Source organism: Notolepis coatsorum (genome assembly GCF_963971535.1).
Source record: "Notolepis coatsorum genome assembly, chromosome: 3".
In the NCBI taxonomy this organism is placed as follows: domain Eukaryota; kingdom Metazoa; phylum Chordata; class Actinopteri; order Aulopiformes; family Paralepididae; genus Notolepis; species Notolepis coatsorum.
The window spans coordinates 115,414,673-115,442,348 of record NC_140167.1 but is presented as its reverse complement, the minus strand read 5'-3'; the positions used below and the strand labels follow the sequence as shown (position 1 = coordinate 115,442,348).

The following is a 27,676-nucleotide window of genomic DNA, read 5'->3' as shown; positions in this document are numbered from 1 at the left end:
CAGCATGAGAGCTCCAGCATAGCTATGTCCGTGAGCTTGGTAGCCCCTTTCGTGACTGTGATGCACCGAGTGAATCCGCGTTGCGTTGAGTTGCTTGAGTGCCTCTTCGCACGGTCGGGTCCGTCACCCTCCCGTGAAGCCCCTAATAGGGGGGGTGCCCTCCATTAGGGTGGGTCGGGGGGGCTCGGCCCTCCCTGTTCTGATGGTTGTGGGGGGCTGTCAGCTAAAGCTTGGGAAGGAGGCGAGTGGGTGGCCCCACCCCTGCTTAGACCCCGCGCACAGCAGCTTCACCCTCCCCCCCCCACGACAGGGAGGCAGAGGGTGGCGTGTCGGGGAGCGGCTGGAGGCCGTCATCCAGATGTTCGACTTCCAGGGTAATCCCAAGCGCTACGGGGGAGACGTCCTGGTTGCTCGGCTGCACGACCCGGAGCTGGTGGCGGGCGTGGCGGGGCGGCTGGTGGACCACCTCAATGGGTCCTACTCTGCCTTCTTCCCCTTGCTCTGGGAGGGGAGGGCACAGGTGGGCACATCCCTACCTCGTTTCTCCACATCCCTACCTCGTTTCTCCACATCCCTACCTCGTTTCTCCACATCCCTACCTCGTTTCTCCACATCCCTACCTCGTTTCTCCACATCCCTACCTCGTTTCTGCACATCCCTACCTCGTTTCTCCACATCCCTACCTCGTTTCTCCACATCCCTACCTCGTTTCTCCACATCCCTACCTCGTTTCTGCACATCCCTACCTCGTTTCTGCACATCCCTACCTGATTTCTGCACATCCCTACCTGATTTCTGCACATCCCTACCTCATTTCTGCACATCCCTACCTCGTTTCTGCACATCCCTACCTGATTTCTGCACATCCCTACCTCATTTCTGCACATCCCTACCTTGTTTCTCCACATCTCTACCTCATTTAAAAATGTAAATGTCCTAACCCAACCCCCTCCAATGTACAGTAATTTACCTAGTATGGTTTTGTCAATATTCCTATGTACAATTTTGCTTGTTTGTACAGCGTGTGTGCCCCCCCCCCCCAATGTACAGTTTTGCTTGTTTATACAGTGTTTCTCCCCTCCCCCCCCCCCAACCACCTCTAATGTAAATTACCCAGTATGGTTGTCAATATCCCAATGTACCCAACCCCCCCACACAACCCCACCCAACCTCCTCCAATGTACAGTTTCTACGTCAAATGTATATACTCCCTTTTCTTGACTCCTTTTGTATCACAAACAGTACTGTATTTGCAAATCTGGTATGTCATAAATGTATAGATGTAGCAGTACTGTCTATCTGTATGTCATGTATGTCATATATGTCCTGATGAATTGAAAATGGGGGACCCTGATGTAAACAAGACAAAAGTCTTTCTCTGGTCTGCATCCCCTTAACAATTGTGTGTATTGAGCTGTACTGTATTGTACCCATTCTGCAATCTGTTAATAACGTTTTCAATCAATCAATCAATCAATTTCTGCACATCTCTACCTCGTTTCTCCACATCCTTACCTCGTTTCTCCACATCTCTACCTCATTTATGCACATCTCTACCTCGTTTCTCCACATCCTTACCTTGTTTCTCCACATCCCTACCTCGTTTCTCCACATCCCTACCTCGTTTCTGCACATCCCTACCTGATTTCTCCACATCCCTACCTCGTTTCTCCACATCCTTACCTCGTTTCTGCACATCCTTACCTCGTTTCTCCACATCTCTACCTCGTTTCTGCACATCCCTACCTCGTTTATCCACATCCCTACCTTGTTTCTCCACATCCCTACCTCGTTTCTGCACATCCCTACCTGATTTCTGCACATCCCTACCTCATTACTTCCTGCTTTCTTGCTGTCGGCTGATTTTTTCTGTCGCTCTGCCCTATTGCTACCTTAACCTTATAATTATTAATGATTAATTATAACCCTTCAATTCTAAATACTCAGACTTCCAGTTCCTATGATGGTAGTTCTCTAGAACCTTTAATCTATATTACTCAGATGTATGACCGCAGTGCATTGTCGAAAGGACTAGCGTAGCAGGATCTCTCCGTGGGAGGACTAGGGAGGAAGGGAGGTGAAGGGAGTCTCCGTCTTGTCAGCTAAACACAAAGGACTGTGTCGGGCACCTGGAGAGAGGATTGCACTGCTGAAGATGAGGATATTTCATAAAGAGACAGTACTCTAGACCCCGGTTGTGAAGCGACCAGCGAAAGACAACAAGGCCCACCATCACCAGCTAAGTACCTAGCTTAGCTTCAGTTTATTAGTGAAATATGAGTTTTGGAAATGTATTCAGAAACTAGCAAATATCGACAGAAGGAAATGTGCTGCGCCATTTTGTTTGTAGTCATATGAGGAGAGGAGACCCAGGGCTTTCGAATGGCGTTGGAATTTCGAAAAACGACACTACCCAGCTCAAGCCAGCTCCTGTCAATCAAATTACTTGTCGATTAACTTTTTATTTATATTATTTTTGGGATTATCTACCACAAATTAGAACACAGTTAGTTTATCTACCTTTATGTGAAGGTCTAGCAAAAAACGGCGTTGCAATCTGATGAAAAATGGTGGATCTCAGTCAAGTATGCAATGTAACCATGAGTAACTTTACATGCATCACACTAAGCAAACTGTGTAAAACTGTCTCAGAAGCAAACTCCACAACCTCAGATATTGATCCTGGACATTATAAACACATCTCTTAAAACTGGCATTGTTATGGTTTGTAACCGACCCCAATCGCACAACACAAGACAGGTATGAGAGTAAGCCAAGAACTGGGCATTTATTGAAACACACAGAAAACGGCACTGTCCCTTTAAGGGAGAACACAAATTACTGGAAAACAAGAAATGGGAAAAGGGCACAGTGCCTTTAGGAGGCGAGCTGGCTAAGGGGAAGGCTAAGGGAACAGGACCAGGGCAAGGGACTAGGGCAGGAAACAGGGAGGACTAGGAGGACCGGACGGGATGACTAGGAGGACTAGGAGGACTGGACAGGGAGGGCTAGGAGGACTAGAGTGGGGAAACAGGGACAGAGGCTCGCGGAAGCGGGCTGGGGAGAGGGAGGACTGGAAGGACTAGACAGGGAGGACTAGGATGACTAGGAGGGGAAAACAGACAAAGACTGGGATTCAAGCATAGATGAAAGTTGCTGCTCTGCAGCTTCTCCCGGGATGGTTCGTCTGGGGAAGCAGACGGTGACGTCAGAGCCGCTCTACAGATTCCTCTCGGCAGCTCTCCGAGGTGGTAAACGGGACCGAGAGGGAGAGAGGGAGCGGGTTAGCTCAGAGTACAGTTGGGAACAGAGCAGGTGACAGGAGAAGTGACTTGTCCCAAAACAGAGTAATCCAAGTGACTGAATCTTCGGTGTAAATACACACTGTGAGTAACGTCCCAAACACAAATCCACGTGATAGAATATTCGGTGCAAATAAACACTGTGAGCGAAGTCCCAATAATAATCCAAGTGACAGTATCTTCGGTGTGAATACACACAGTCAGCGAAGTCCAAACAATAATCCAAGTGATAATATCTTCGGTGTGAAAACACACAGTGAGCGATGTTAAAGCAAATATTATCCCAATGAACAATCCAAAAAGCTGACACTGGGTGAGTGACAGTCTGACAAAAAGCAGGATATCTTCAGTGTCTTAAACACACGAAAAACGAATAGGGTCAAAGACAGTCTTGCAAAACTCACCCAGGCGCTGTGCGTAAAGAGAGCAGGATCAACAGGGCGAGCGCGTCGCCACGGGGAACGGGTTGTCCAAGCGGAGGTCTGAGTGGTGCGCGACTGCTTGGAGTACGCGCCGGTAAGGAGGGCGCATCTGGCGCGGAGGTCTGAGGGGTGCGCGTCTGCTAGGAGTACGCGCCGGTACGGAGGACGCATCTGGAGTGCGTCTGAATGCGCGTCTGGAGTGAAGAGCGCGTCTGCGCGGAAGAGCGCGCCAGGCTCGGAGGTCTGGATGGTGCGCGTCTGCTTTGAGTACGCGCCGGTACGGAGAGCGCATCTGCTGCGCGGAGGTCTGGAGTGGAACACCGGAATACCTCCCGTAGAGGTTTAGAGAGCGCAGTGCGGTGTCTCCTTCCAGGCAAACGGCGACAGGTGGCGAAGGCTTGAGTGCATCTGGCGCAGAGGTCTGGATGCGCGTCTGGACGTCTGCTGCGCGGAGGTCTGAAGTGGAACACTGGAATACCTCCCGTGGAAGTTTAGAGAGCGCAGTCCAGTGTCTCCTTCCAGGCAAACGGCGACAGGAGGCGAAGGCTAGAGCGCATCTGGCGCAGAGGTCTGGATGCGCGTCTGGACGTCTGCTGCGCGGAGGTCTGAAGTGGAACACTGGAATACCTCCCGTGGAAGTTTAGAGAGCGCAGTCCAGTGTCTCCTTCCAGGCAAACGGCGACAGGAGGCGAAGGCTAGAGCGCATCTCACGCCGGAGATGAAAACAGCATAACAGACAGAGAACCTCCCGAAGGAGTCTTGGTGATAGAGATATGATACGGAACGACCCGACAAGGCTAGAGGGGAAGAGCGAGGTACTTAAAGCCCACAGGGGTGCTAATTAGAATACACATCAGGTGCGGGAGGTAATTGATAATCGAACTAGAAGTGTGTGTTCGGCACCAGACCAATCAAACACATAATGACAGGTAGTCCAAGGGTGTGGCTGCTGAAGAGCAAACGAACGCGAGGGTGGGGGCTAGTGAGGTGAGGAGAATGCAATTGATTAACAGAAAACTAAAGGAACAGAGCGAGTAGGCTTAAAGGAACAGAGCGAGAAGGTGAGCAACGGACAAAACCTCACAGTACCCCCCCCTCCACGGGAGCCACCCGGCGACCCAAAAATACAGACAGAGCGGCAGGGGACAAAACAAGGCAACAAACAAAAAGTACCGGGCCATGCTAGCAGGGGAAGCTACAACAAAAGTGGGGCTAGCAAGGAACAAGGCAGCCGAGGGGTAACCAGGGTAGCTGAGGGGTAAGTAGGGTAGCTGAGGGGTAACCAGAGGAGCTGAGGGGTAACTAGAGGAGCTGAGGGGTAACCAGAGGAGCTGAGGGGTAACTGCCAGGGCACTGATAGCTACAGGGCCTATGCTAGCTGTAATGCAACATCAACATAGAGGCTGCGCTAGCTGCCGGAGCTAGGCTGGCAGACAGGGCTGGAACAGGGGCACTGGAGAGGGGAACAGGGAAGGGGCTAGCAGAGGGAAAGGGTAGCTGCCAGGGCACTGATAGCTACAGGGCCTATGCTAGCTGTACCGCTACATTAACATAGAGGCTGCGCTAGCTGCCGGAGCTAGGCTGGCAGACAGGGCTGGACCAGGGGCACTGGAGAGGGGAACAGGGAAGGGGCTAGCAGAGGGGAAGGGTAGCTGCCAGGGCACTGATAGCTACAGGGCCTATGCTAGCTGTACTGCTACATCAACATAGAGGCTGCGCTAGCTGCTGGAGCTAGGCTGGCAGACAGGGCTGGACCAGCATGAGAGAACAAGCTAGCTGGAGGGACAGTCCTAGCTGTGGGGAACTGACCTTGCTAGCTGAAGGGGCAGTCCTAGCAGTGAGAGAAAACTGACCTTGCTAGCTGAAGGGGCAGTCCTAGCAGTGGGAGCAAACTGACCTTGCTAGCTGAAGGGGCAGTCCTAGCAGTGGGAGAAAACTGACCTTGCTAGCTGAAGGGGCAGTCCTAGCAGTGGGGCAAACTGACCTTGCTAGCTGAAGCGGCAGTCCTAGCAGTGGGAGAAAACTGACCTTGCTAGCTGAAAGGGCAGTCCTAGCAGTGGGAGAAAACTGACCTTGCTAGCTGAAAGGGCAGTCCTAGCAGTGGGAAAAACTGACCTTGCTAGCCGAAAGGGCAGTCCTAGCAGTGGGAGAAAACTGACCTTGCTAGCTGAAAGTGAGTGACAGTCTGACAAAAAGCAGGATATCTTCAGTGTCTTAAACACACGAAAAACGAATAGGGTCAAAGACAGTCTTGCAAAACTCACCCAGGCGCTGTGCGTAAAGAGAGCAGGATCAACAGGGCGAGCGCGTCGCCACGGGGAACGGGTTGTCCAAGCGGAGGTCTGAGTGGTGCGCGACTGCTTGGAGTACGCGCCGGTAAGGAGGGCGCATCTGGCGCGGAGGTCTGAGGGGTGTGCGTCTGCTAGGAGTACGCGCCGGTACGGAGGACGCATCTGGAGTGCGTCTGAATGCGCGTCTGGAGTGAAGAGCGCGTCTGCGCGGAAGAGCGCGCCAGGCTCGGAGGTCTGGATGGTGCGCGTCTGCTTTGAGTACGCGCCGGTACGGAGAGCGCATCTGCTGCGCTGACCTTGCTAGCTGAAGGGGCAGTCCTAGCAGTGGGAGCAAACTGACCTTGCTAGCTGAAGGGGCAGTCCTAGCAGTGGGAGAAAACTGACCTTGCTAGCTGAAGGGGCAGTCCTAGCAGTGGGGCAAACTGACCTTGCTAGCTGAAGCGGCAGTCCTAGCAGTGGGAGAAAACTGACCTTGCTAGCTGAAAGGGCAGTCCTAGCAGTGGGAGAAAACTGACCTTGCTAGCTGAAAGGGCAGTCCTAGCAGTGGGAAAAACTGACCTTGCTAGCCGAAAGGGCAGTCCTAGCAGTGGGAGAAAACTGACCTTGCTAGCTGAAAGGGCAGTCCTAGCAGTGGGAAAACTGACCTTGCTAGCTGAAAGGGCCGTCCTAGCAGTGGGAAAAAACTGACCTTGCTAGCTGAAAGGACAGTCCTAGCAGTGGGAAAACTGACCTTGCTAGCTGAAAGGGCAGTCCTAGCAGTGGGAAAACTGACCTTGCTAGCTGAAAGGGCAGTCCTAGCAGTGGGAGAAAACTGACCTTGCTAGCTGAAAGGGCAGTCCTAGCAGTGGGAAAAACTGACCTTGCTAGCTGAAAGGGCAGTCCTAGCAGTGGGAAAAACTGACCTTGCTAGCTGAAAGGGCAGTCCTAGCAGTGGGAAAAAACTGACCTTGCTAGCTGAAAGGGCAGTCCTAGCAGTGGGAGAAAACTGACCTTGCTAGCTGAAAGGGCAGTCCTAGCAGTGGGAAAACTACACAAAAAGTGGAGGCCATGCAGAGGGACCGGGTTAGCTGCCTGGGCATGGCTAGCTACAGGGCCTATGCTAGCTGCAAGGGCTGCATTAACATAGAGGCTGTGCTAACAGCCGGGGCTAAGCTAGCAGACTGGGGCCATGCAGAGGGACTGGGTTAGCTGCCTGGGCATGGCTAGCTACAGGGCCTATGCCAGCAGCAAGGGCTGCATTAACATAGAGGCTGTGCTAGCAGCCGGGGCAAAGCTAGCAGACTGGGGCCATGCTGAGGGACTGGGTTAGCTGCCTGGGCATGGCTAGCTACAGGGCCTATGCCAGCAGCAAGGGCTGCATTAACATAGAGGCTGTGCTAGCAGCCGGGGCAAAGCTAGCAGACTGGGGCCATGCTGGTAGTAGAGGCCCTACAAGCTGCAGGGGAGCTAACGAGGCTAACAGGGAAGCAAACAGGGGAGTTAACAGGCTAACAGGGGAGCTAACAGGGGAGACCAACAAGCTAACAGGGGAGCTAACAGGGCTAACAGGGAAGCTAACAGGGCTAACAAAAAAAAAGGCAAACTCAACATACACCGTCTGTGCTGGCTGGGGTCGTCGATTGGTCGGGTCGTACTGTTATGGTTTGTAACCGACCCCAATCGCACAACACAAGACAGGTATGAGAGTAAGCCAAGAACTGGGCATTTATTGAAACACACAGAAAACGGCACTGTCCCTTTAAGGGAGAACACAAATTACTGGAAAACAAGAAATGGGAAAAGGGCACAGTGCCTTTAGGAGGCGAGCTGGCTAAGGGGAAGGCTAAGGGAACAGGACCAGGGCAAGGGACTAGGGCAGGAAACAGGGAGTCATAGGAGGACCGGACGGGATGACTAGGAGGACTAGGAGGACTGGACAGGGAGGGCTAGGAGGACTAGAGTGGGGAAACAGGGACAGAGGCTCGCGGAAGCGGGCTGGGGAGAGGGAGGACTGGAAGGACTAGACAGGGAGGACTAGGATGACTAGGAGGGGAAAACAGACAAAGACTGGGATTCAAGCATAGATGAAAGTTGCTGCTCTGCAGCTTCTCCCGGGATGGTTCGTCTGGGGAAGCAGACGGTGACGTCAGAGCCGCTCTACAGATTCCTCTCGGCAGCTCTCCGAGGTGGTAAACGGGACCGAGAGGGAGAGAGGGAGCGGGTTAGCTCAGAGTACAGTTGGGAACAGAGCAGGTGACAGGAGAAGTGACTTGTCCCAAAACAGAGTAATCCAAGTGACTGAATCTTCGGTGTAAATACACACTGTGAGTAACGTCCCAAACACAAATCCACGTGATAGAATCTTCGGTGCAAATAAACACTGTGAGCGAAGTCCCAATAATAATCCAAGTGACAGTATCTTCGGTGTGAATACACACAGTCAGCGAAGTCCAAACAATAATCCAAGTGATAATATCTTCGGTGTGAAAACACACAGTGAGCGATGTTAAAGCAAATATTATCCCAATGAACAATCCAAAAAGCTGACACTGGGTGAGTGACAGTCTGACAAAAAGCAGGATATCTTCAGTGTCTTAAACACACGAAAAACGAATAGGGTCAAAGACAGTCTTGCAAAACTCACCCAGGCGCTGTGCGTAAAGAGAGCAGGATCAACAGGGCGAGCGCGTCGCCACGGGGAACGGGTTGTCCAAGCGGAGGTCTGAGTGGTGCGCGACTGCTTGGAGTACGCGCCGGTAAGGAGGGCGCATCTGGCGCGGAGGTCTGAGGGGTGCGCGTCTGCTAGGAGTACGCGCCGGTACGGAGGACGCATCTGGAGTGCGTCTGAATGCGCGTCTGGAGTGAAGAGCGCGTCTGCGCGGAAGAGCGCGCCAGGCTCGGAGGTCTGGATGGTGCGCGTCTGCTTTGAGTACGCGCCGGTACGGAGAGCGCATCTGCTGCACGGAGGTCTGGAGTGGAACACCGGAATACCTCCCGTAGAGGTTTAGAGAGCGCAGTGCGGTGTCTCCTTCCAGGCAAACGGCGACAGGTGGCGAAGGCTTGAGTGCATCTGGCGCAGAGGTCTGGATGCGCGTCTGGACGTCTGCTGCGCGGAGGTCTGAAGTGGAACACTGGAATACCTCCCGTGGAAGTTTAGAGAGCGCAGTCCAGTGTCTCCTTCCAGGCAAACGGCGACAGGAGGCGAAGGCTAGAGCGCATCTGGCGCAGAGGTCTGGATGCGCGTCTGGACGTCTGCTGCGCGGAGGTCTGAAGTGGAACACTGGAATACCTCCCGTGGAAGTTTAGAGAGCGCAGTCCAGTGTCTCCTTCCAGGCAAACGGCGACAGGAGGCGAAGGCTAGAGCGCATCTCACGCCGGAGATGAAAACAGCATAACAGACAGAGAACCTCCCGAAGGAGTCTTGGTGATAGAGATATGATACGGAACGACCCGACAAGGCTAGAGGGGAAGAGCGAGGTACTTAAAGCCCACAGGGGTGCTAATTAGAATACACATCAGGTGCGGGAGGTAATTGATAATCGAACTAGAAGTGTGTGTTCGGCACCAGACCAATCAAACACATAATGACAGGTAGTCCAAGGGTGTGGCTGCTGAAGAGCAAACGAACGCGAGGGTGGGGGCTAGTGAGGTGAGGAGAATGCAATTGATTAACAGAAAACTAAAGGAACAGAGCGAGTAGGCTTAAAGGAACAGAGCGAGAAGGTGAGCAACACAGTAGCAAACCACAGACCAATATCAAATTTACCATTTATCAGTAAAATATTGGAAAGAATAGTCTCAGTCCAAATAAATTCCTATCTTAAAGAAAACAACATCTTAGAAGTCTTTCAGTCAGGTTTCAGAAGATACCACAGTACGGAAACTGCACTCACAAGGTAATTAGTGACCTCAGACTCAACTCTCCATCCTTATCCTATTAGATCTCAGTGCAGCTTTTGATACTATTGATCACAACATCCTAATCGACTTGAAAAGCGTTTTGGTTTCTCTGGCTGCATGTTGAACTGGATCAAAACATATATCAGAGGAAGGATGTTTTATATTAGTCTAGGAGACTGTTACGTTCAACCCTACAATATGGCTCATTTAGGCCTTGAACGTAAAGTGGTGGACACAGGACAAGACAGGAGTTTATCAAAAATACATCAGATAAACATAAGAGTCGCTATGGGGTTGCACAAGGCATGCTGCTTAGGTCCATTACTCTTTTCTCTCTGTATGCTACCGCTCGGCAACATCATCAGAGAGTATGGTATAGATTTCCACACCTATGCGGACGATACACAATTGTACATATCTGCTGAACCAAATGATGCGACAGCCATAAACTCCATTACCAACTGTCTGTCAGCAATAAACAAATGGATGAACGATAACTTTCTCAAATTTAATGAGGACAAAACTGAAGTCCTACTTGGCCCCAAATCAAAATCATATAATCTAGGAATCTTAACCACTTGGATTAAACCGGAGGTGACAAGTCTCAGTGTCATCCTGGACTCAGATTTGAACTTCAACGCCCATTTAAACAAAGTGACCAAAATAGCTTTCTTTCATCTCAGAAACATAGCGAAGGTACGACCATTCATAAATCTAAATTCAGAAGCTAATTCATACTTTTATATCTAGCCGAATAGACTACTGCAATGCACTATTCACTGGTCTCCCCAAGAAAACTACTGAAAGACTCCAGCTCATTTAAAACTCTGCAGCTAGACTACTAACTAATACCAAAAGGAGGGAACACATTAGTCCTGTCTTAGCTACTCTACACTGGCTTCCTGTAACTTTTAGAATTGATTTTAAGGTGCTTCTCCTCACAAAGCTCTAAATGGACAAGGACCCAGCAACATTGCTGACTCTCTAATAAATGACACACGCACCCGCCAGAACACTGCGATCATCAGATGCAGGTCTATTAGAGGTCACCAGAAAGAGTCATAAGAAGATTGGTGATGCAGTTTGTAAACTACGCCCCAAAACTGTGGAACATGTTACCCAACAGTATTAGGGAAGCCAATACGTTAGGTTTTAATAAGCTGCCTTTTAAAAATGTCTATCTCTTTACCAAAGCATTTGACTGACTTTACACTATTATACTGCACTATTTCTCTGTGATTGACATTGCACTATTTATCTATGTTTTATTCCCCATGTTTTTATTCCCCTTTATGTTTTTATTCTCTTGTATTTTATATATACGAGGCTGGACATCTGTACTAGATAGGCAGGAGGTTTTGGGACCATGAGCAGGAAATGTGAAAGGCTTTAGAGACCAAGTCTTGGTGTCTTTATTATTTATTATTATTGTTATTGCACTGCACTATTTTACTCTGTCTACTGTTTTTTATTACAGGTTCAAAACTGTCGGGTATTATTGATGTGTGGTATCATGCAAGAAAGACTGTCAGGCTTTAAAACTGTAAGACCCAGGCCTAGAACCGCGCCCTGAGAGAGGGAACCGCGCCCTGAAAGGGAGGTTTGCTCTGAGTGGGAGGTTCGAATGGTCAAAGTGGGTATCAAACAGGAGGGAAGACTGTCAGGTTTTAAACTGTGGATACCAAACAGAGAAGGTAAAGACGACTTTAAACTGTTAAAACAGTAATTCAGGGGCGGCTAGGTGGTGTAGTGGGCAAGGCACTCGCCACCAACGCAGGAGACGCTGGGTTCGAGCCCAGCTCTCTGCGTTGCTACCAGCTTGGCTGGTCGCTCATACTAACACAATTGGCAGTGTTAGGGGTGGGAAAGCTGGTGGGTGGGTCCTGGTTGTTGTAAACAGCGACTCCTACAGTTTGGTCGGGGCACCTGCACAGCGAGGGAAGGATCTGGAGGGAGGTAGTGTGACCTTCCACATGTTACACTCTGCATACTTTATGCATACTTTGACAATAAATAAAATAATAATTTGTTCTTACTTGCTTGCCTGGGTAAATAAAGGTTAAATAAATGTAAAAATATCGGACATCCCTACTTATTTTAACTTTTATTTCTATGCCCCACTATCCGCTGGGTGCATACTATGACCTAGATTAGAGAACTTCAAGAAGCCTATTGGAACGTGAGGTTCTGATATGATTTGATTAATATATCTGCATTATTTTATCCCACTTTATGCTTAGCTCTTGCTGCTTGTTTTACACAGATTTGATGTCTTATTTCTTACTGATGTAAAGCACTTTGAACTGCAATCCCCTGTAAGAAAGGTGCTATACAAATAAAGTTATTATTATTATTATTCAGCACATCCCTACCTCATGTAAGTAAGTAAGTAAGTAAGTAAGTAAGTAAGTAAGTAAGTAAGTAAGTAAGTAAGTATTTATAAAGCACCTTTCATACATGTCATGTAGCTCAAAGTGCTGTACACAAATATAGGCATATATAACGATAAAAGCAATAAAGTCACAGTGATCAGTTAAGATCAATGTTTAAAAAAATAAAAATAATAATAATAATAATAATAATAATAATAATAATAATAATAATAATAATAATAATAATAATAATAATAATAATAATAATAATAATAATAATAATAATAATAATAATAGTAACGTAAAAATGAAAATAACGTAAAAACAGTCATTTGCTTACCAGTTTGGGAGAACAGGTCCGCACAAACATGTCCGCTCAGTAGCAACCGGAAGTGCACTAAACCAATGCACTTGTATGGTAGGTAGCAATGTTTAGCTCTTATAACGCTAGTGTAGTTACGTTTTTATCAGTGGTCATAGTTGGGTCCACAGTGCTTTTCCAAGTCCCATGGATCCATCAGTGGCCGTGTATTGTGTGCGTATGTACCCGTTCCTTCATGTGGTCAGTGGCCAGAGTTGGGTCCACAGGACTTATCCAAGCCCCATGGACCCATCAGTGGCCGCGTATTGTGTGCATATGTACCCGTTCCCTCATCTAAAGAGTTGGGTCCACAAGACTTTTCCAAGCCCTACGGATCCATCAGTGGTCGTGTATTGTGTGCGTATGTACCCGTTCCTTCATCTAAAAAGTTGGGTCCACAAGGCTTATCCTAGCCTCATGGATCCATCAGGTTTTTCCAAGCCATAACTATTTGTAAGCTAGACTGTATAGGTACGTTTTAAATTTTCCTTCAAAAATGTGTATGGAGCTGGCGTTTCTGATGTGTGTTGGTAGTGTGTTCCATAGTTTTGGGGCATAGTTGGCAAATGCCATACTTCCTATCCTCTTTTGGTTTCTGGGCGTGTCTAGTAAACCTGTAGTGGATGACCGTAGCGTTCTTGAGGGCAGATAACTAACTAGGGAATTTGCTATGTATTTTGGGCCTTGCTCATTAAGAGCTTTATATGTTAGGAAAAGGACCTTAAAATCAATTCTATGAGTTATTGGAAGCCAGTGCAGAGTGGCCAGGACTGAAGTGATATGTTCTCTTCTCCTTGTATGAGTTAGTAATCGAGCTGCAGAGTTTTGGATAAGCTGAAGCTTCCCAATGGTTGCTTTGGGAAGACCAGTGAACAGTGCATTACAATAGTCAAGCCGACTTGATACAAAAGCATGAATAAGTTTCTCTGCATCCTTTTTATTTACGAAAGGTCTTACTTTCGCTATGTTCCTTAGGTGGAAGAATGACGTTTTCATGGCCTTATTTATATGAGACTTAAAGGTCAGGTCTGAGTCCAAAATGACACCTAGGCTTGTAACCTCAGTCTTTACATAGGATGACAGACTCCCCAGGTTTTCACACAGCACTTCCCTTTTCGCTTTTGGGCCGATCAATAGGATTTCGGTCTTGCTTTCGTTTAATTTTAGGAAGTTATTGTTCATCCACTTGTTTATTGCTAACAGACAATTTGTAATGGACTGTATGGCTGTAGTGTTATTTGGTTCTGCGGAGATATATAGTTGTGTATCATCAGCATAACTATGGAAGCATACATTGTGGTCTCGAATGATGTCCCCGAGGGGCAGCATATATAGTGAGAAGAGTAATGGACCAAGGCAGCTTCCTTGTGCAACTCCAAAGCTGCTGTCATGTTCCTCGGATACATTGTCTCCAAGCTTAACATAGAACCTGCTCCCCTTAATGTATGTTATGAGCCAATTTAGTACATGATCGGAAAAGCCAACCAGTCTTTCAAGACGACTGATCAAGATATTATGGTCAATCGTATCGAACGCTGCACTAAGGTCCAATAGGACAAGAATTGAGACTTTGCCAGCATCGGAGTTTAGCCTGAGGTCGCTAACTATTTTGGTAAGGGCAGTTTCAGTGCTGTGATTTGTTCTGAAACCTGATTGTAATTCCTCCATGATGTTATTATCTTTGAGAAAGGAGTTTATTTGTACTGAGACTATCTTTTCTAATATCTTGCTGATAAATGGAAGGTTCGATATTGGCCTATAGCTTTTTAGTTCGTTTACATCTAAGTTTGTTTTCTTTAGTAGTGGTTTTACTACAGCCGTTTTAAATGCATCTGGAAAAGTGCCTGTTTGAAGAGACATATTTATGATTTCAAGGACATGATTTGAGACACTATCGAACACCCGCTTGAGAAATGCTGTTGGTATAGGATCGAGGCAGGAGGTGGCGGAATTACACTCAGAGACAATCTTACAGAGGTCAGGTAATGTAATACATGTGAATTCCCCCATAGTTATCTCAGGTGGGTTTTCACTCACAGCCAGATCTATATCAGCGGTAATGCTTGCTCTAATCAATGATATTTTTTTTGTCATGTCTGCACATCTCTACCTAATTTCTGCATTTTAACATTTTAGAAAGTTTGCATTTTGTACTTCATTGTTTGCATTTGTACTTTATTGTGTACTTTAGTTCGTAGTTGTATATTGTATATTTTGTGTAGTGTTTGGTCTTTATTCTTTTTTATCCTCTTTTTCTCCGCCTGATTTTCAATTTTTTTCTGGGAGGGGTGGGTGGGGAACACTGTACAACTGTACAAGCAAAACTGTACATTGGAATATTGACAAAACCATACTTGGTCATTTACTGTACATTGGAGGGGGCCAGTTTCAAATTGCAGTCTCCCGTAGCCCGTAGGTGTTCTTTTAGAGTGGTTTTGAAAGTGGGTAGTGATTTGTAGGGGCTCCCTCTGGTGTTGTGATCGTGGTATTCACTGACCTTTGGGAATATTTTGACATGTACATGGGTACCTTGGTCGTGTAGTGTATCTTGTAGACCAGGCCCATTGCAAGTTGCTGTACTGTAACTTGAACCTGAACCTGCAGGTGGAGGTGACGCTGGTCCATCCCAGCGAGGCCGTCTCCGTGCTGAGCAGGCTGACGAGCGAGCAGCCGGACCGCATCTTCTTCAAGAGCCTGTTCCGCTCCGGCTCACAGAGCGAGAGCACCGTCTGCAACGTCTGCCTGCCGCCTGGGCCGCGGCCGCTGTGCAACTTCACGGACCTCCACCAGGGGGAGCCCTGGTTCTGCTACAGGCCCCAGCAGCTGGGCTGCCACACCAGGAGCATGCACGTCCGCGGAGGGTTCAGGCAGAACCTCAGGCCCAAGGAGGACATGCTTTTTAAGAGGTGAATGAACCCGAGGGGGAGAGAGAAGAGAGGGGGGGAGAGAGAAGGGAGGGGAGAGAGGAGGGAGGGGGAGAGAGAAGGGAGGGGGAGAGAGAAGGGAGGGGGAGAGAGAAGGGAGGGGAGAGAGGAGGGAGGGGGAGAGAGAAGGGAGGGGGAGAGAGAAGCCAGGGGGAGAGAGAAGGGAGGGGGAGAGAGAAGGGAGGGGGAGAGAGAAGGGATGGGAGAGAAGGGAGGGGGAGAGAGAAGGGAGGGGGAGAGAGAAGGGAGGGGGAGAGAGAAGCGAGGGGGAGAGAGAAGAGAGAAGGGAGGGGGAGAGAGAAGGGATGGGAGAGAAGGGAGGGGGAGAGAGAAGGGAGGGGGAGAGAGAAGAGAGGGGGAGAGAGAAGAGAGGGGGAGAGAGAAGAGAGGGGGAGAGAGAAGGGAGGGGGAGAGAGAAGGGAGGGGGAGAGAGAAGAGAGGGGGAGAGAGAAGAGAGGGGGAGAGAGAAGGGAGGGGGCGAGAGAAGGGATGGGGAGAGAGAAGAGAGGGGGAGAGAGAAGAGAGGGGGAGAGAGAAGGGAGGGGGAGAGAGAAGAGAGGGGGAGAGAGAAGAGAGGGGGAGAGAGAAGGGAGGGGGAGAGAGAACCGGGTGACGTGACACTGCGCCGCAGCGCTCGCTTGACCTACGTTTCACACTGCAAGCCTTAGTTATTCGGCAGCGTGGCTACATGAGCAGAGCTACGGACTCATGATCGGAAGATCACCGGTTCGAGCCCCGGTCAAGGGAAAGTGGTGTTGTTGTCCAGCAGGGGGCACTCTGTCCTCTGGACTATAGTCAGTAACAACGCCCCTGTTATGGTGCTAGGGACACCTAGGGTGAGACGCTAAACCGAGGTCCTGACTCAATTTCGGTCGTTAAAGAACCCAGGACGCCTATCGTAAAGAGTAGGGGGTTCCCCGACGTTCCTGGCCAGTGTATGGTAGTCATTGTGTAGTGTGATGTGTGCCTGGTGCCAGTGTATGGTAGTCAGTGTGTAGTGTGATGTGTGCCTGGTGCCAGTGTATGGTAGTCAGTGTGTAGTGTGATGTGTGCCTGGTGCCAGTGTATGGTAGTCAGTGTGTAGTGTGATGTGTGCCTGGTGCCAGTGTATGGTAGTCAGTGTGTAGTGTGATGTGTGCCTGGTGCCAGTGTATGGTAGTCAGTGTGTACTGTGTAGTGTGATGTGTGTATGGTAGACATTGTGTAGTGTGATGTGTGCCTGGTGCCAGTGTATGGTAGTCATTGTGTAGTGTGATGTGTGCCTGGTGCCAGTGTATGGTAGTCATTGTGTAGTGTGTTGTGTGTCTGGTGCCAGTGTATGGTAGTCATTGTGTAGTGTGCTGTGTGCCTGGTGCCAGTATATGGTAGCTATTGTGTAGTGTGCTGTGTGCCTGGTGCCAGTGTATGGTAGCCATTGTGTAGTGTGCTGTGTGTCTGGTGCCAGTGTATGGTAGTCATTGTGTAGTGTGCTGTGTGCCTGGTGCCAGTGTATGGTAGTCAGTGTGTAGTGTGATGTGTGCCTGGTGCCAGTGTATGGTAGTCAGTGTGTAGTGTGATGCGTGCCTGGTGCCAGTGTATGGTAGTCAGTGTGTAGTGTGATGTGTGCCTGGTGCCAGTGTATGGTAGTCAGTGTGTAGTGTGATGCGTGCCTGGTGCCAGTGTATGGTAGTCATTGTGTAGTGTGATGTGTGCCTGGTGCCATTGTATGGTAGTCATTGTGTAGTGTGATGTGTGCCTGGTGCCAGTGTATGGTCAGATGTGTGAGCCTGCGTACCCCAAGGTTGGGTGCTACCAGTGGTGGTGAAGGAGGCAATTTCCACCCTACATTGTGGGGAGCGCTTTGAGTGTCTAGAAAAGCGCTATATAAAATGTAATTAATTGTCGTTATTATTATTATTATTATTAGTGCTCAATTCTGATTCATTGCTCAGATCTGATCTGATTTCTTTTGTTTGTCTGTTCACATCATTCAAAAAGAAATTGGTCACATGACTTTTCAGACTGAGGTCACATTGCAAAATATCTGACCTATTTGATTCACGACCACATTTGAAAGTGGCCCAAATCAGAATTGAAAAGAATAGATTCCATGTGATTTGTGCTTTATTGTGTGTCTTTGCATTTGCATTTGATTTCTCAGTAGTACAAATTGATATATGTCTATAACTTATTTTCATTGTACTGTGCTTGTGCTGTATGATGACAATACATTTTAATCTAATCTAATGGGATTGGAGAACATGTACACATGCACACCACATTTCTGAATCTCAATAATATAACATAATCATCTAATTTCTGTCTCGTTGTTTCCTCCTCAGTGGTGTCAACATGAAGGTCTCTATTCCTGCTTCAGGGATCAACAGTGTGATGGTCTCTCCAGAGGAGAAAGGTACAGCAGGAGGTAGAGCGGTCGTCTGGTAATAGGAAGTTTCCCGGTTCGATTCCCGCTCCTCCCGGGCACAGTGTCAAAGTGTCCTTGAGCAAGACACTTAACCCCTAACTGCTCCCAATGAGCAGGTTGGCACCTTGCATGGTCGCCTCCGCCGTCAGTGTGTGAAAGTGTGAGTGAATGTGTGATTGTGAGGAACAGAATTGTAAAGCGCTTTGGATAAAAGCTGTTGTATAAATGCACCGTTTACCTTTGATCTCCCTGAATGCTGTACCACCATGACAGCCACACTGTGCTGTGACACTGTAATCATAGTAATCATACTTGCAAAGCACCTTAAAACTCAATACTTTAGTATCCATTGGTCAGTTTACATCTATAACGGCCGACTATTTCACCTCAGCCTGTAGTTGTTTTGATTGATTTGAATTGTTTAATTGATTGACTTTTCTTTTTCTATATAGTTTCTGTATTATGTCTTGTTCCTCTCTACGTTGTTGTAAATGAGAGCTGCTCTCAATGATCTTTCCAGGTAAAATAAAGATTGAATGGGTGGCCGGGTAGCGCAGCGGACTACGCGTCTGTCTACCACCACAGAGACAGTGGGATCGAATCCAGCTGTGGTACTTCCGGCTTGGTCGACCGTCCATACTAACACAATTGGCAGTGTCAGCGGGTGGGAAGCCAGCGAGGGTGGGTCTTGGTCGTTGTAAAACAGCGACTCCTACAGGTCGGTCAGGGCGCCTCCACACGTTACACTCTCCCAGTGAGAGTCCGCGCTGCCAGGTGAAAAGAAGTGGGGATTGGCTACACATGTGTCGGAGGAAGCATGTGATAGTCTTCGCCCTCCCAGACCGACGGTAGGGGTAGAGTGCGCAACGACCAGGTAGGGGATAAACTGTATGATAGCATGTACAGTAGTGCTGTATATATGGTATATATACATTTATATATTTATATTCACTGCATATATATAAGATAAGATACAATGATCCTTTATTAATCCCCTTGTGGAAATTCGGGTGTCAAAGCAGCATGGGGGAGGGGGGGATACAGAGCATCACAGTCCTATACAGTACAGTATCTATATACATATTGTGTATATAGATACAGTGTATGTATATGTATATATATCTCCATATCTATCTGAATATACCTGCATATAATCCTTCTATATATCTACTTATACACCTGCATATAACCCATACAACTCTCATTAACGGCTCTGCGACAGCATTTCTTACCAAATGATTTTAAGGCCTAATCATTGTCACTATTACATTTACTAAACATGATACATAGATATTAATGTACTTATCTCAAGGACACGCATGTCAACATAAAACATTACTAGTTTGTGCCAGAGTAAACCACAAAGCTTATAGTCACATTAGTTATTTCCATTTCAGTGTATTAAGATTGCATTTCATCATTTGACTTATTCAAATTATTTACCTAGATTCCTTAAAGTCTTAAACCATGCCTTTCTAAATAATTACATTTATTTAATACTAATATCAACTATTTGCAAGTTCTCTTTCATTAATCCTGTGAGTTTGGCTATAAACCACTTCAAATTTAATATCATTCTGTTCCCCTCATTGAACACATCATTTCAGTGATAATTGTTGTTTAATCAAAGTTAAATTGAATATAGACAATTGCCTTTTAAAGTTTTTTCAATACATTCTTAATCCATATCAAATCCTCCCCACTGTCTGTGTCTCTGTTTATCAGAAGAGTTCACTTCTCACACCTCTGTGAGCCACAGCTGTTGACCTGCTTGTATGCAAATACTCTTTGTCAGCTGTCCCCCTTTCCAGTTTCAGTCCCAGCATATCCTGATCCTTGAATTACTTAGTTACAGAATGAGTTATTATTAAAATATATATACTTTATTATAACTGGCATTTCAAATTAAGTTGTATTTGGTTTCTATTATAGCAATTTACTTTTCCAAAGTAAAACGGCTTTCTGTAATATCTATTTTTCCAGCTACTTCGTGGGCGGTTTCCTCTGTCTCTGTTCTTTGCACCAGGGCCTGATAAATCACACTCTAATGTGGTCAAACCTGTTTCTTTGTGTATGTTCCTTTGAAGCTGACTTAGGTGTCTGTATGTAAAGTTGGTATCTCTGTTGAGACACCCCTGCTTGCATGATACTTATTTGATGATCACAGCGCATGAGCATCATGCACCCAACGCCGGAAATAATGCAGTGTTAATCAGTTTATAAAAAATATTTAAAATGTTTATTAGCAACGCCGGGCTTTCAAACCACCCCGGTTTGTGTGTGAAACCCTCGTGCATCTGTGAGTACCTTTGACATTTCTCTGTGATAAATTTAGAACAAACAGTTCGTAAATAACCAGTGCTTCAGAGTGAATGTTCCTATGGCTAGTTAGCTCGAGCCAGCAACTGCTGTATTCAAAGCAAGGCGTGCATCAACAGTCACGAAAGGGGCTAATTGATCCCTACCCCCTTACACATATGCAGGTGTATAAGTATGTATATAGAAGGATTATATGCAGGTATATTCAGACAGATATGGATATAACTATGCGGTAAATACAAATATATAAATGTATATTATATACGGCATATACAGCACTATTGTACATAAAGATATGATGTATATTATTTTTACTTGCTCCAAGACAAACCAGAGGTGAACCCACGGAGCCTGGAGGTCATGACCTCTGGGTACTACTATCAGGGAGCATGGAGAACCCTCGGAGGGGTCACAGATCGCCAGTTCAGCGACGCAGCCGCCATCTCGGAGTGTCTGAGAGACAAGGAGGTCCACATCTTTGGTGACTCCACTGCAAGACAGTGGTTTGAGTACTTCAATGCAGCTTTACCAGGCAAGTGTTTACTGGCTGTGATATCTTTAAGGGGTAAGCTAGTGTTTACTGGCTGTGATATCTTTAAGGAGTAAGCTAGTGTTTATTGGCTGTGATATCTTTAAAGGGTAAGCAAGTGATTATTGGCTGTGATATCTGGGGTAAGCAAGTGATTATTGGCTGTGATATATTTAAGGGGAGAGAGAACGCTAGATATTTTCACTTGCCAAGTGTTAAAGTTATGTGATGTATACGATTGCATGTAACTGTATAACTGTTTCCACAAGAGGGCGCTATAGGCAGATCTATTAATGCTGGCGCCAGGTAAGAGGTATAAAAGGAGATGTTAACTCCCCCTCTGTCTCTTCCCATCTACCTCTCATGGAGAGAAGGTCTCATGTACTAGTATGCTCAATGTGATAATAAACCACGCCGATTAATGGCTGAAGTGAGAGAACCTTGTCGTCATGACCAACTTATTGTCGCCCCATAAGTGACTCTGTCAACACCAAGCCAAATTTGTTTACTGCACTGGCAGATTATTTTACTTGTATGTGCTTACAACTAGTTTTTATTTCTCGTCAGAACATTGGTACATTGTGGAGTTCTGTCTCCTAATTGCATAAAGTGGGAACGGGATACCAGAACATGTATTTTGTGTTTAGTGCAGAGCGGAGGGACTGGGAGACCCATGTTACTGACCAGACACTCTATATCAGTGATGGCTGTTTACTGTAGAGTGGAGGGACTGGGAGACCCATGTTACTGATCAGACACTCTATATCAGTGATGGCTGTTTACTGCAGAGTGGAGGGACTGGGAGACCCATGTTACTGACCAGACACTATATCAGTGATGGCTGTTTACTGCAGAGTGGAGGGACTGGGAGACCCATGTTACTGACCAGACACATTATATCAGTGATGACTGTTTACTGCAGAGTGGCGGGACTGGGAGACCCATGTTACTGACCAGACACTCTATATCAGTGATGGCTGTTTACTGCAGAGCGGAGGGACTGAGAGACCCATGTTACTGACCAGACACTCTATATCAGTGATGGCTGTTTACTGTAGAGTGGAGGGACTGGGAGACCCATGTTACTGATCAGACACTCTATATCAGTGATGGCTGTTTACTGCAGAGTGGAGGGACTGGGAGACCCATGTTACTGACCAGACACTCTATATCAGTGATGGCTGTTTACTGCAGAGTGGAGGGACTGGGAGACCCATGTTACTGACCAGACACACTATATCAGTGATGACTGTTTACTGCAGAGTGGGGGGACTGGGAGACCCATGTTACTGACCAGACACTATATCAGTGATGGCTGTTTACTGCAGAGCGGAGGGACTGAGAGACCCATGTTACTGACCAGACACTCTATATCAGTGATGGCTGTTTACTGCAGAGTGGAGGGACTGGGATACCCATGTTACTGACCAGACACTCTATATCAGTGATGGCTGTTTACTGCAGAGTGGAGGGACTGGGAGACCCATGTTACTGACCAGACACTCTATATCAGTGATGGCTGTTTACTGCAGAGCGGAGGGACTGGGAGACCCATGTTACTGACCAGACACTCTATATCAGTGATGGCTGTTTACTGCAGAGCGGAGGGACTGGGAGACCCATGTTACTGACCAGACACTCTATATCAGTGATGACTGTTTACTGCAGAGTGGAGGGACTGGGAGACCCATGTTACTGACCAGACACTCTATATCAGTGATGGCTGTTTACTGCAGAGTGGAGGGACTGGGAGACCCATGTTACTGACCAGACACTCTGTATCAGTGATGGCTGTTTACTGCAGAGTGGAGGGACTGGGAGACCCATGTTACTGACCAGACACTCTATATCAGTGATGGCTATCAGAATGTAGAGCTATTATTTTAACATGTCGACCACTTATTTTAACAAAGAAAATACCCATTACAGCACCCTTAAAGGCAGGCTTTCCCAACGTCGGAGCTGGGAGCTCCCCAAACTGAGATGAACGAGACAGAATGCTCCTTATGAGCAGGTCGGCACCTTGCATGGTCGCCTCCCCCGTCGGTGAGTGAATGTGTGAGTGAATGGGTCGAATGTGAGGAACAAAAATTGTAAAGCACCATTTACCATTTATTTACCATTTTCTAAATAAATAAAGGGGCGACAGTGGCTCAGGAGGTAGAGCAGTCATCTGGTAATCCGGAGGTTTCCGGTTCGATTCCCGCTCCTCCCGGGCAGCGTGTCGAAGTATCCTTGAGAAAGACACTTGATTGATTGATTGAAAACTGTACATTGGATTATCGACAAAACCTTACGTGGTCCCAAGAAGAAGGTCTCTGTATTACTGGGTTAGGACATTTACTGTACATTGGAGGGGGTTGGGTTAGGACATTTACAGGGGCCAGTTTCGAATCGCAGTCTCTCGTAGGTGCTCCTTGAGAGTGGTTTTAAATGTGGGTAGTGATTCACATTCCTTTACAGCTGTGGGTAGGGCGTTCCACATTGATGTGGCATAATTGCGAAACGTGTTTAGTCCCTTGTTTGAGCCGAATCTGGGTTTAACATGATTTGTGGAGCTCCCTCTGGTGTTGTGGTCATGGTATTCACTGACCTTTGGGAAGTATTTTGACATGTACATGGGTACCTTAGTCGTGTAGTATGTGCGGAGCAGCTGGCAGCACCGCTCCAGCATCTTTTCAACCTCTCCCTGAGGCTGGAGAGGGTGCCCCAGCTCTGGAAGATCTCCTGCATTGTCCCGGTGCCCAAGAAGGGACGTCCCAGCACCCTCAACGACTACAGGCCAGTTGCTCTGACATCACACGTCATGAAGACGTTTGAGAGACTGGTCCTGCAACACCTCAAGCCCCTGGTGCGTGACTCCCTCGACCCCCTGCAGTTTGCATACCAGGCAAACATCGGGGTGGAGGATGCCATCATCTACATGCTCAACAGAGCGTACACGCACCTGGAGAAGCCGCGCAGCTCAGTGAGGATTATGTTCTTTGATTTCTCCAGCGCCTTCAACACCATCCAGCCGTCACTGCTAGCAGAGAAGCTCTCCGTGATGCAGCTGGAGCACGGCTTGGTGGCCTGGATCAAGGACTACCTCACTGAGAGGCCACAGTACGTCAGACTAAAGGACAGTCAGTCTGACGTACTGGTGAGCAACACCGGCGCCCCCCAAGGAACTGTGCTGTCACCCTTCCTCTTCACCCTCTACACCTCAGACTTCTGCCGCAACTCAAGCGGGTGCCACCTGCAGAAGTTCTCAGACGACTCCTCCATCGTAAGCTACATCGCCGACGATGATGAGGAGGAGTACAGAGCCCTGGTGGAGAGCTTCGTGGGGTGGAGCGACAGCAACCACCTCCAACTCAACACCAGTAAGACCAAGGAGCTGGTGGTGGACTTCCGGAGGGGCAAGAAGAGGCCCCCCCCGATTCCCATCTCCATCCGAGGGGTGGATGTGGAGATGGTGGACTCATACAAGATCCTTGGGGTACACCTGAACAATAAACTGGACTGGTCGGACAACACAGAGGCCCTCTACAGGAAGGGACAGAGCAGGCTGTTTTTCCTGAGGAGACTCAGGTCCTTCAATGTGTGCAACAGACTGCTGCAGTCTTTTTACCAGTCTGTTGTGGCCAGCATCCTCTTCTATGCTGTGGCATGCTGGGGAGGCTACATCAACTCAAGGGACACCAACAAGCTCAACAAGCTGGTGAGGAAGGCTAGCTCCGTGGTGGGAGTCGAGCTACCTAGACTCGAGGTGATGGCAGAGAGGGGGATGATAAGGAAGCTGACTGCCATCATGGAGAACCCCTACCACCCCCTCTACGACGAGCTAGTCAAGATGAGAAGCTCGTTCAGCCACAGACTCATTCCCCCCCGACACTCAACTAACCGCCTCGGACAGTCCTTCATACCAGCGGCCATCAGGCTCCACAACAGTGGGCAGCGACTAGCAGCCTCCAGGCTCCACAACAGGGGGCAGCGACAGCGACTGCTACCAGACATTGACCTGGGACTCATAGGAACCCAAGGAGGACAACCTACACTACCTTAGGCTTACTGCACCTTATGTGGATACTGTGATACTGTGAATAATGTATATTTCAGTGGATACCGTGATACTGTGAATAATGTATACTCAGTAGATAGTAAATTATAACACTACCTTATGCATACTGCACCTTATGTGACACTGTGAATAATGTGAATATTTCTTCAGCTAGTCAGATAGTAATTATATTGACCATATTGATCAATTGTTTACACTGCCTGTGTTGTTTTTTACTACCTGTACACTGTGTTGTTTTACTACCTGTACCCCCCCCCCCCTCCCCCCCCATGCTGCTATGATGCCTGAATTTCCCCAAGGGGATCAATAAAGGAATATCTTATCTTATCTTATCTTAGTGTATCTTGTAGACCAGGCCCATTGCAAGTTGCTGTACTCTGTCGTCTACTCTAAGCCATCCTAGGTTGTCAAAGTGGGCAGGGGTGAGGTGGGTTCTAGGAGTAAGGTCAAGCAGTAGTCTGACCAGTTTGTTTTGTGATGTTTGTAATTTAGTTTTTAGCGCCTTTGAGGTGCTTTGGTACCATGAGGTGCAAGCATAGTCGTAGTACCCTTGAATGAGTGTGTCGTATATTCCATGTACATTTCTAGGTTAATTACAGTATACACAGGTTTGCTAAGCTGGATGGAGGAAATAGAATGTGGAATGGTTCCCCCTTATGACGGGGAAATAAACTGTGCAGTCAGGACAACCGAACTAGGATTCAAAATAATATTTATTGCCAGAGGCCCAAAAGGTGTAGAGAGCAGGTTATTACATACAGGGATTATTTCATATTCCATCAAACATGATGCACAAAGGGTTGTTGATGCTTATACATACTTTGAGCCCATCATATTGGCTGTTCACATCAAACAAGTCTGTACACACATATTAGTCATGTTTGTAAATTAAAGGAATGTACTGTGCAATCACATGGTTCACCTGGTCCAAGATTAACTACCTTTACATTTACACTATACAACACAAAACAGTGGTTCCATGGTTTACTTACGTATTTGCAAAGCACATTCTCTGGTGGGCGCGGCGGTTGGAGGCTCAGACGGGGGTGTCTGGCCTCCTGAATTAACACTGTGTTCTGGTTTTTATACTAGCCATGACCTCACAAGTTTAGACTGGGTTTAACCAATCACAGTTTCATCTAAATATGGAGTTGTTCCAATCAGGTGTCTTGATACTAAACCAAGAGGCCTGGGTCTGCCTCTTCCAAATATGGTCATGTCATTTTCACACCCGGCGTCCTGCTGTTTGTGGCAGAGAGGCTAATTCCTCAAGAGTCATTTCTTGTATGGGCAGTTGAATAATTAAACATTTATAAGATTTATCTTCAGTGTAATGAGTTACATATATCCAGAACTAAAACAATGTAGTCGTTATCCATAGTTTAATACCAAACATTCTATATAAGATGACAAAACCTGTATTTACCAGACTGAACTAATGATATAGAGATTTGCAGATTATTTATATAAACATTTCAACAGAGAATTAGCAGAACATATTTAATTATCTTCACAGACAGTTGAATTTGTAATGACATTAAAATATCCCTTTTTTATCTAATAAGTCAGATTAGTGTGATATTCAATGTGTCCTTCAGTTGACACTAAGCACTAATGTGCTACAGATAGTTAAACCTTTTACCTTGATTTATGAAATATGACTGACATGTTCCTATTTGTATTGTGTGAAATTCATGATGAACATTTCTACACATTAATATCCTGTTGTATACACCATATACATCCAATATGCTCTTTCTTAAGTCTTAAGGATCTTCTGACCTCAGCGGCCCCACTCAGACCCCTGGAATGTGGCTCTGAGTTTCACAGATAAGCAGTTACTCTGGTGGGGGGTTGGTTCCTGTTGGCGATACAGTTTAACATAGTGGGGGTTGGTTGGCTGTTCCTGTTTCTGCTGTTATCTGATGCCACTGTCACCCCCAGCTTTGGCCTGGTGACTACACAGCGTTCTCTGGTGAACTATTTACGATGTTTAGCGTAGACCAGTCAGTTTAAATTGCCCCCAGGATCTAACCCCCACCCTGTTATCTATGTTACCACAAGTGCTCCTGCCAGAGTCTTTACCCCTAACTGCTCCCGATGAGCAGGTTGGCACTTTGCATGGTCGTCTCCGCCGTCGGTGTGTGAATGAATGTGCGAGTGAACGGGTGATTGTGAGGAACAAATGGTAAAGCGATTTGGATAAAAGCTGTTGTATGAATGCAGTCTATTTACCATTTATGTTGTCAATTTCAGAGCTGAAGGAGATCAACCTGCACAATGACAGGCAGGTGGGGCCGTTCATGGCGGTGGACACCGGCCGCAACATCCTGGTGACGTACCGCTGCCACGGCCCCCCGATCCGCTTCAACAACGTTCCGACCAGTCAGCTACGCTACGCGGCCAACGAGATCGACGGCATGGTCGGGGGCGCGCACGCGGTGGTGGTCCTCAGCGTCTGGTCCCATTTCGGCACGCTCCCGGTCGAGTTCTACATCCGCCGGCTGAGGAACATCCGGAGAGCGGTGGCGCGCCTCCTGGACCGCTCACCCGCGACCACGGTGGTCGTCCGCACGGCGAACCTCAAGGCACTCACCCTCTACGAGACCATAACCAACAGCGACTGGTTCTCGCTGCAGCGTGACAGGGTTCTCCGCGCCATGTTCAAGGGGCTGAGGGTCCACCTGGTGGACGCCTGGGACATGACATTGGCCCACCACCTGCCCCACAGCCTCCACCCTCAGCCCCCCATCATCAAGAACATGATCGACGTTCTGCTGTCCTACGTTTGCCCGCAGAAGAAGGTGTAA

General features: G+C 47.6%; 1 protein-coding gene across 1 annotated transcript; it reads left to right on the top strand.

The window, feature by feature from the left end:
- Positions 1–202: 202 nt before the first annotated feature.
- Positions 203–27,676, top strand: LOC311225966 (NXPE family member 3-like; the record flags this gene model as incomplete). Its single annotated transcript, XM_084311352.1, has 5 exons — positions 203–520; positions 15,232–15,533; positions 17,873–17,943; positions 20,600–20,806; positions 27,123–27,676. 5 exons carry the CDS (start codon positions 203–205, stop codon positions 27,674–27,676), a joined length of 1,452 nt encoding a protein of 483 aa, XP_084167478.1.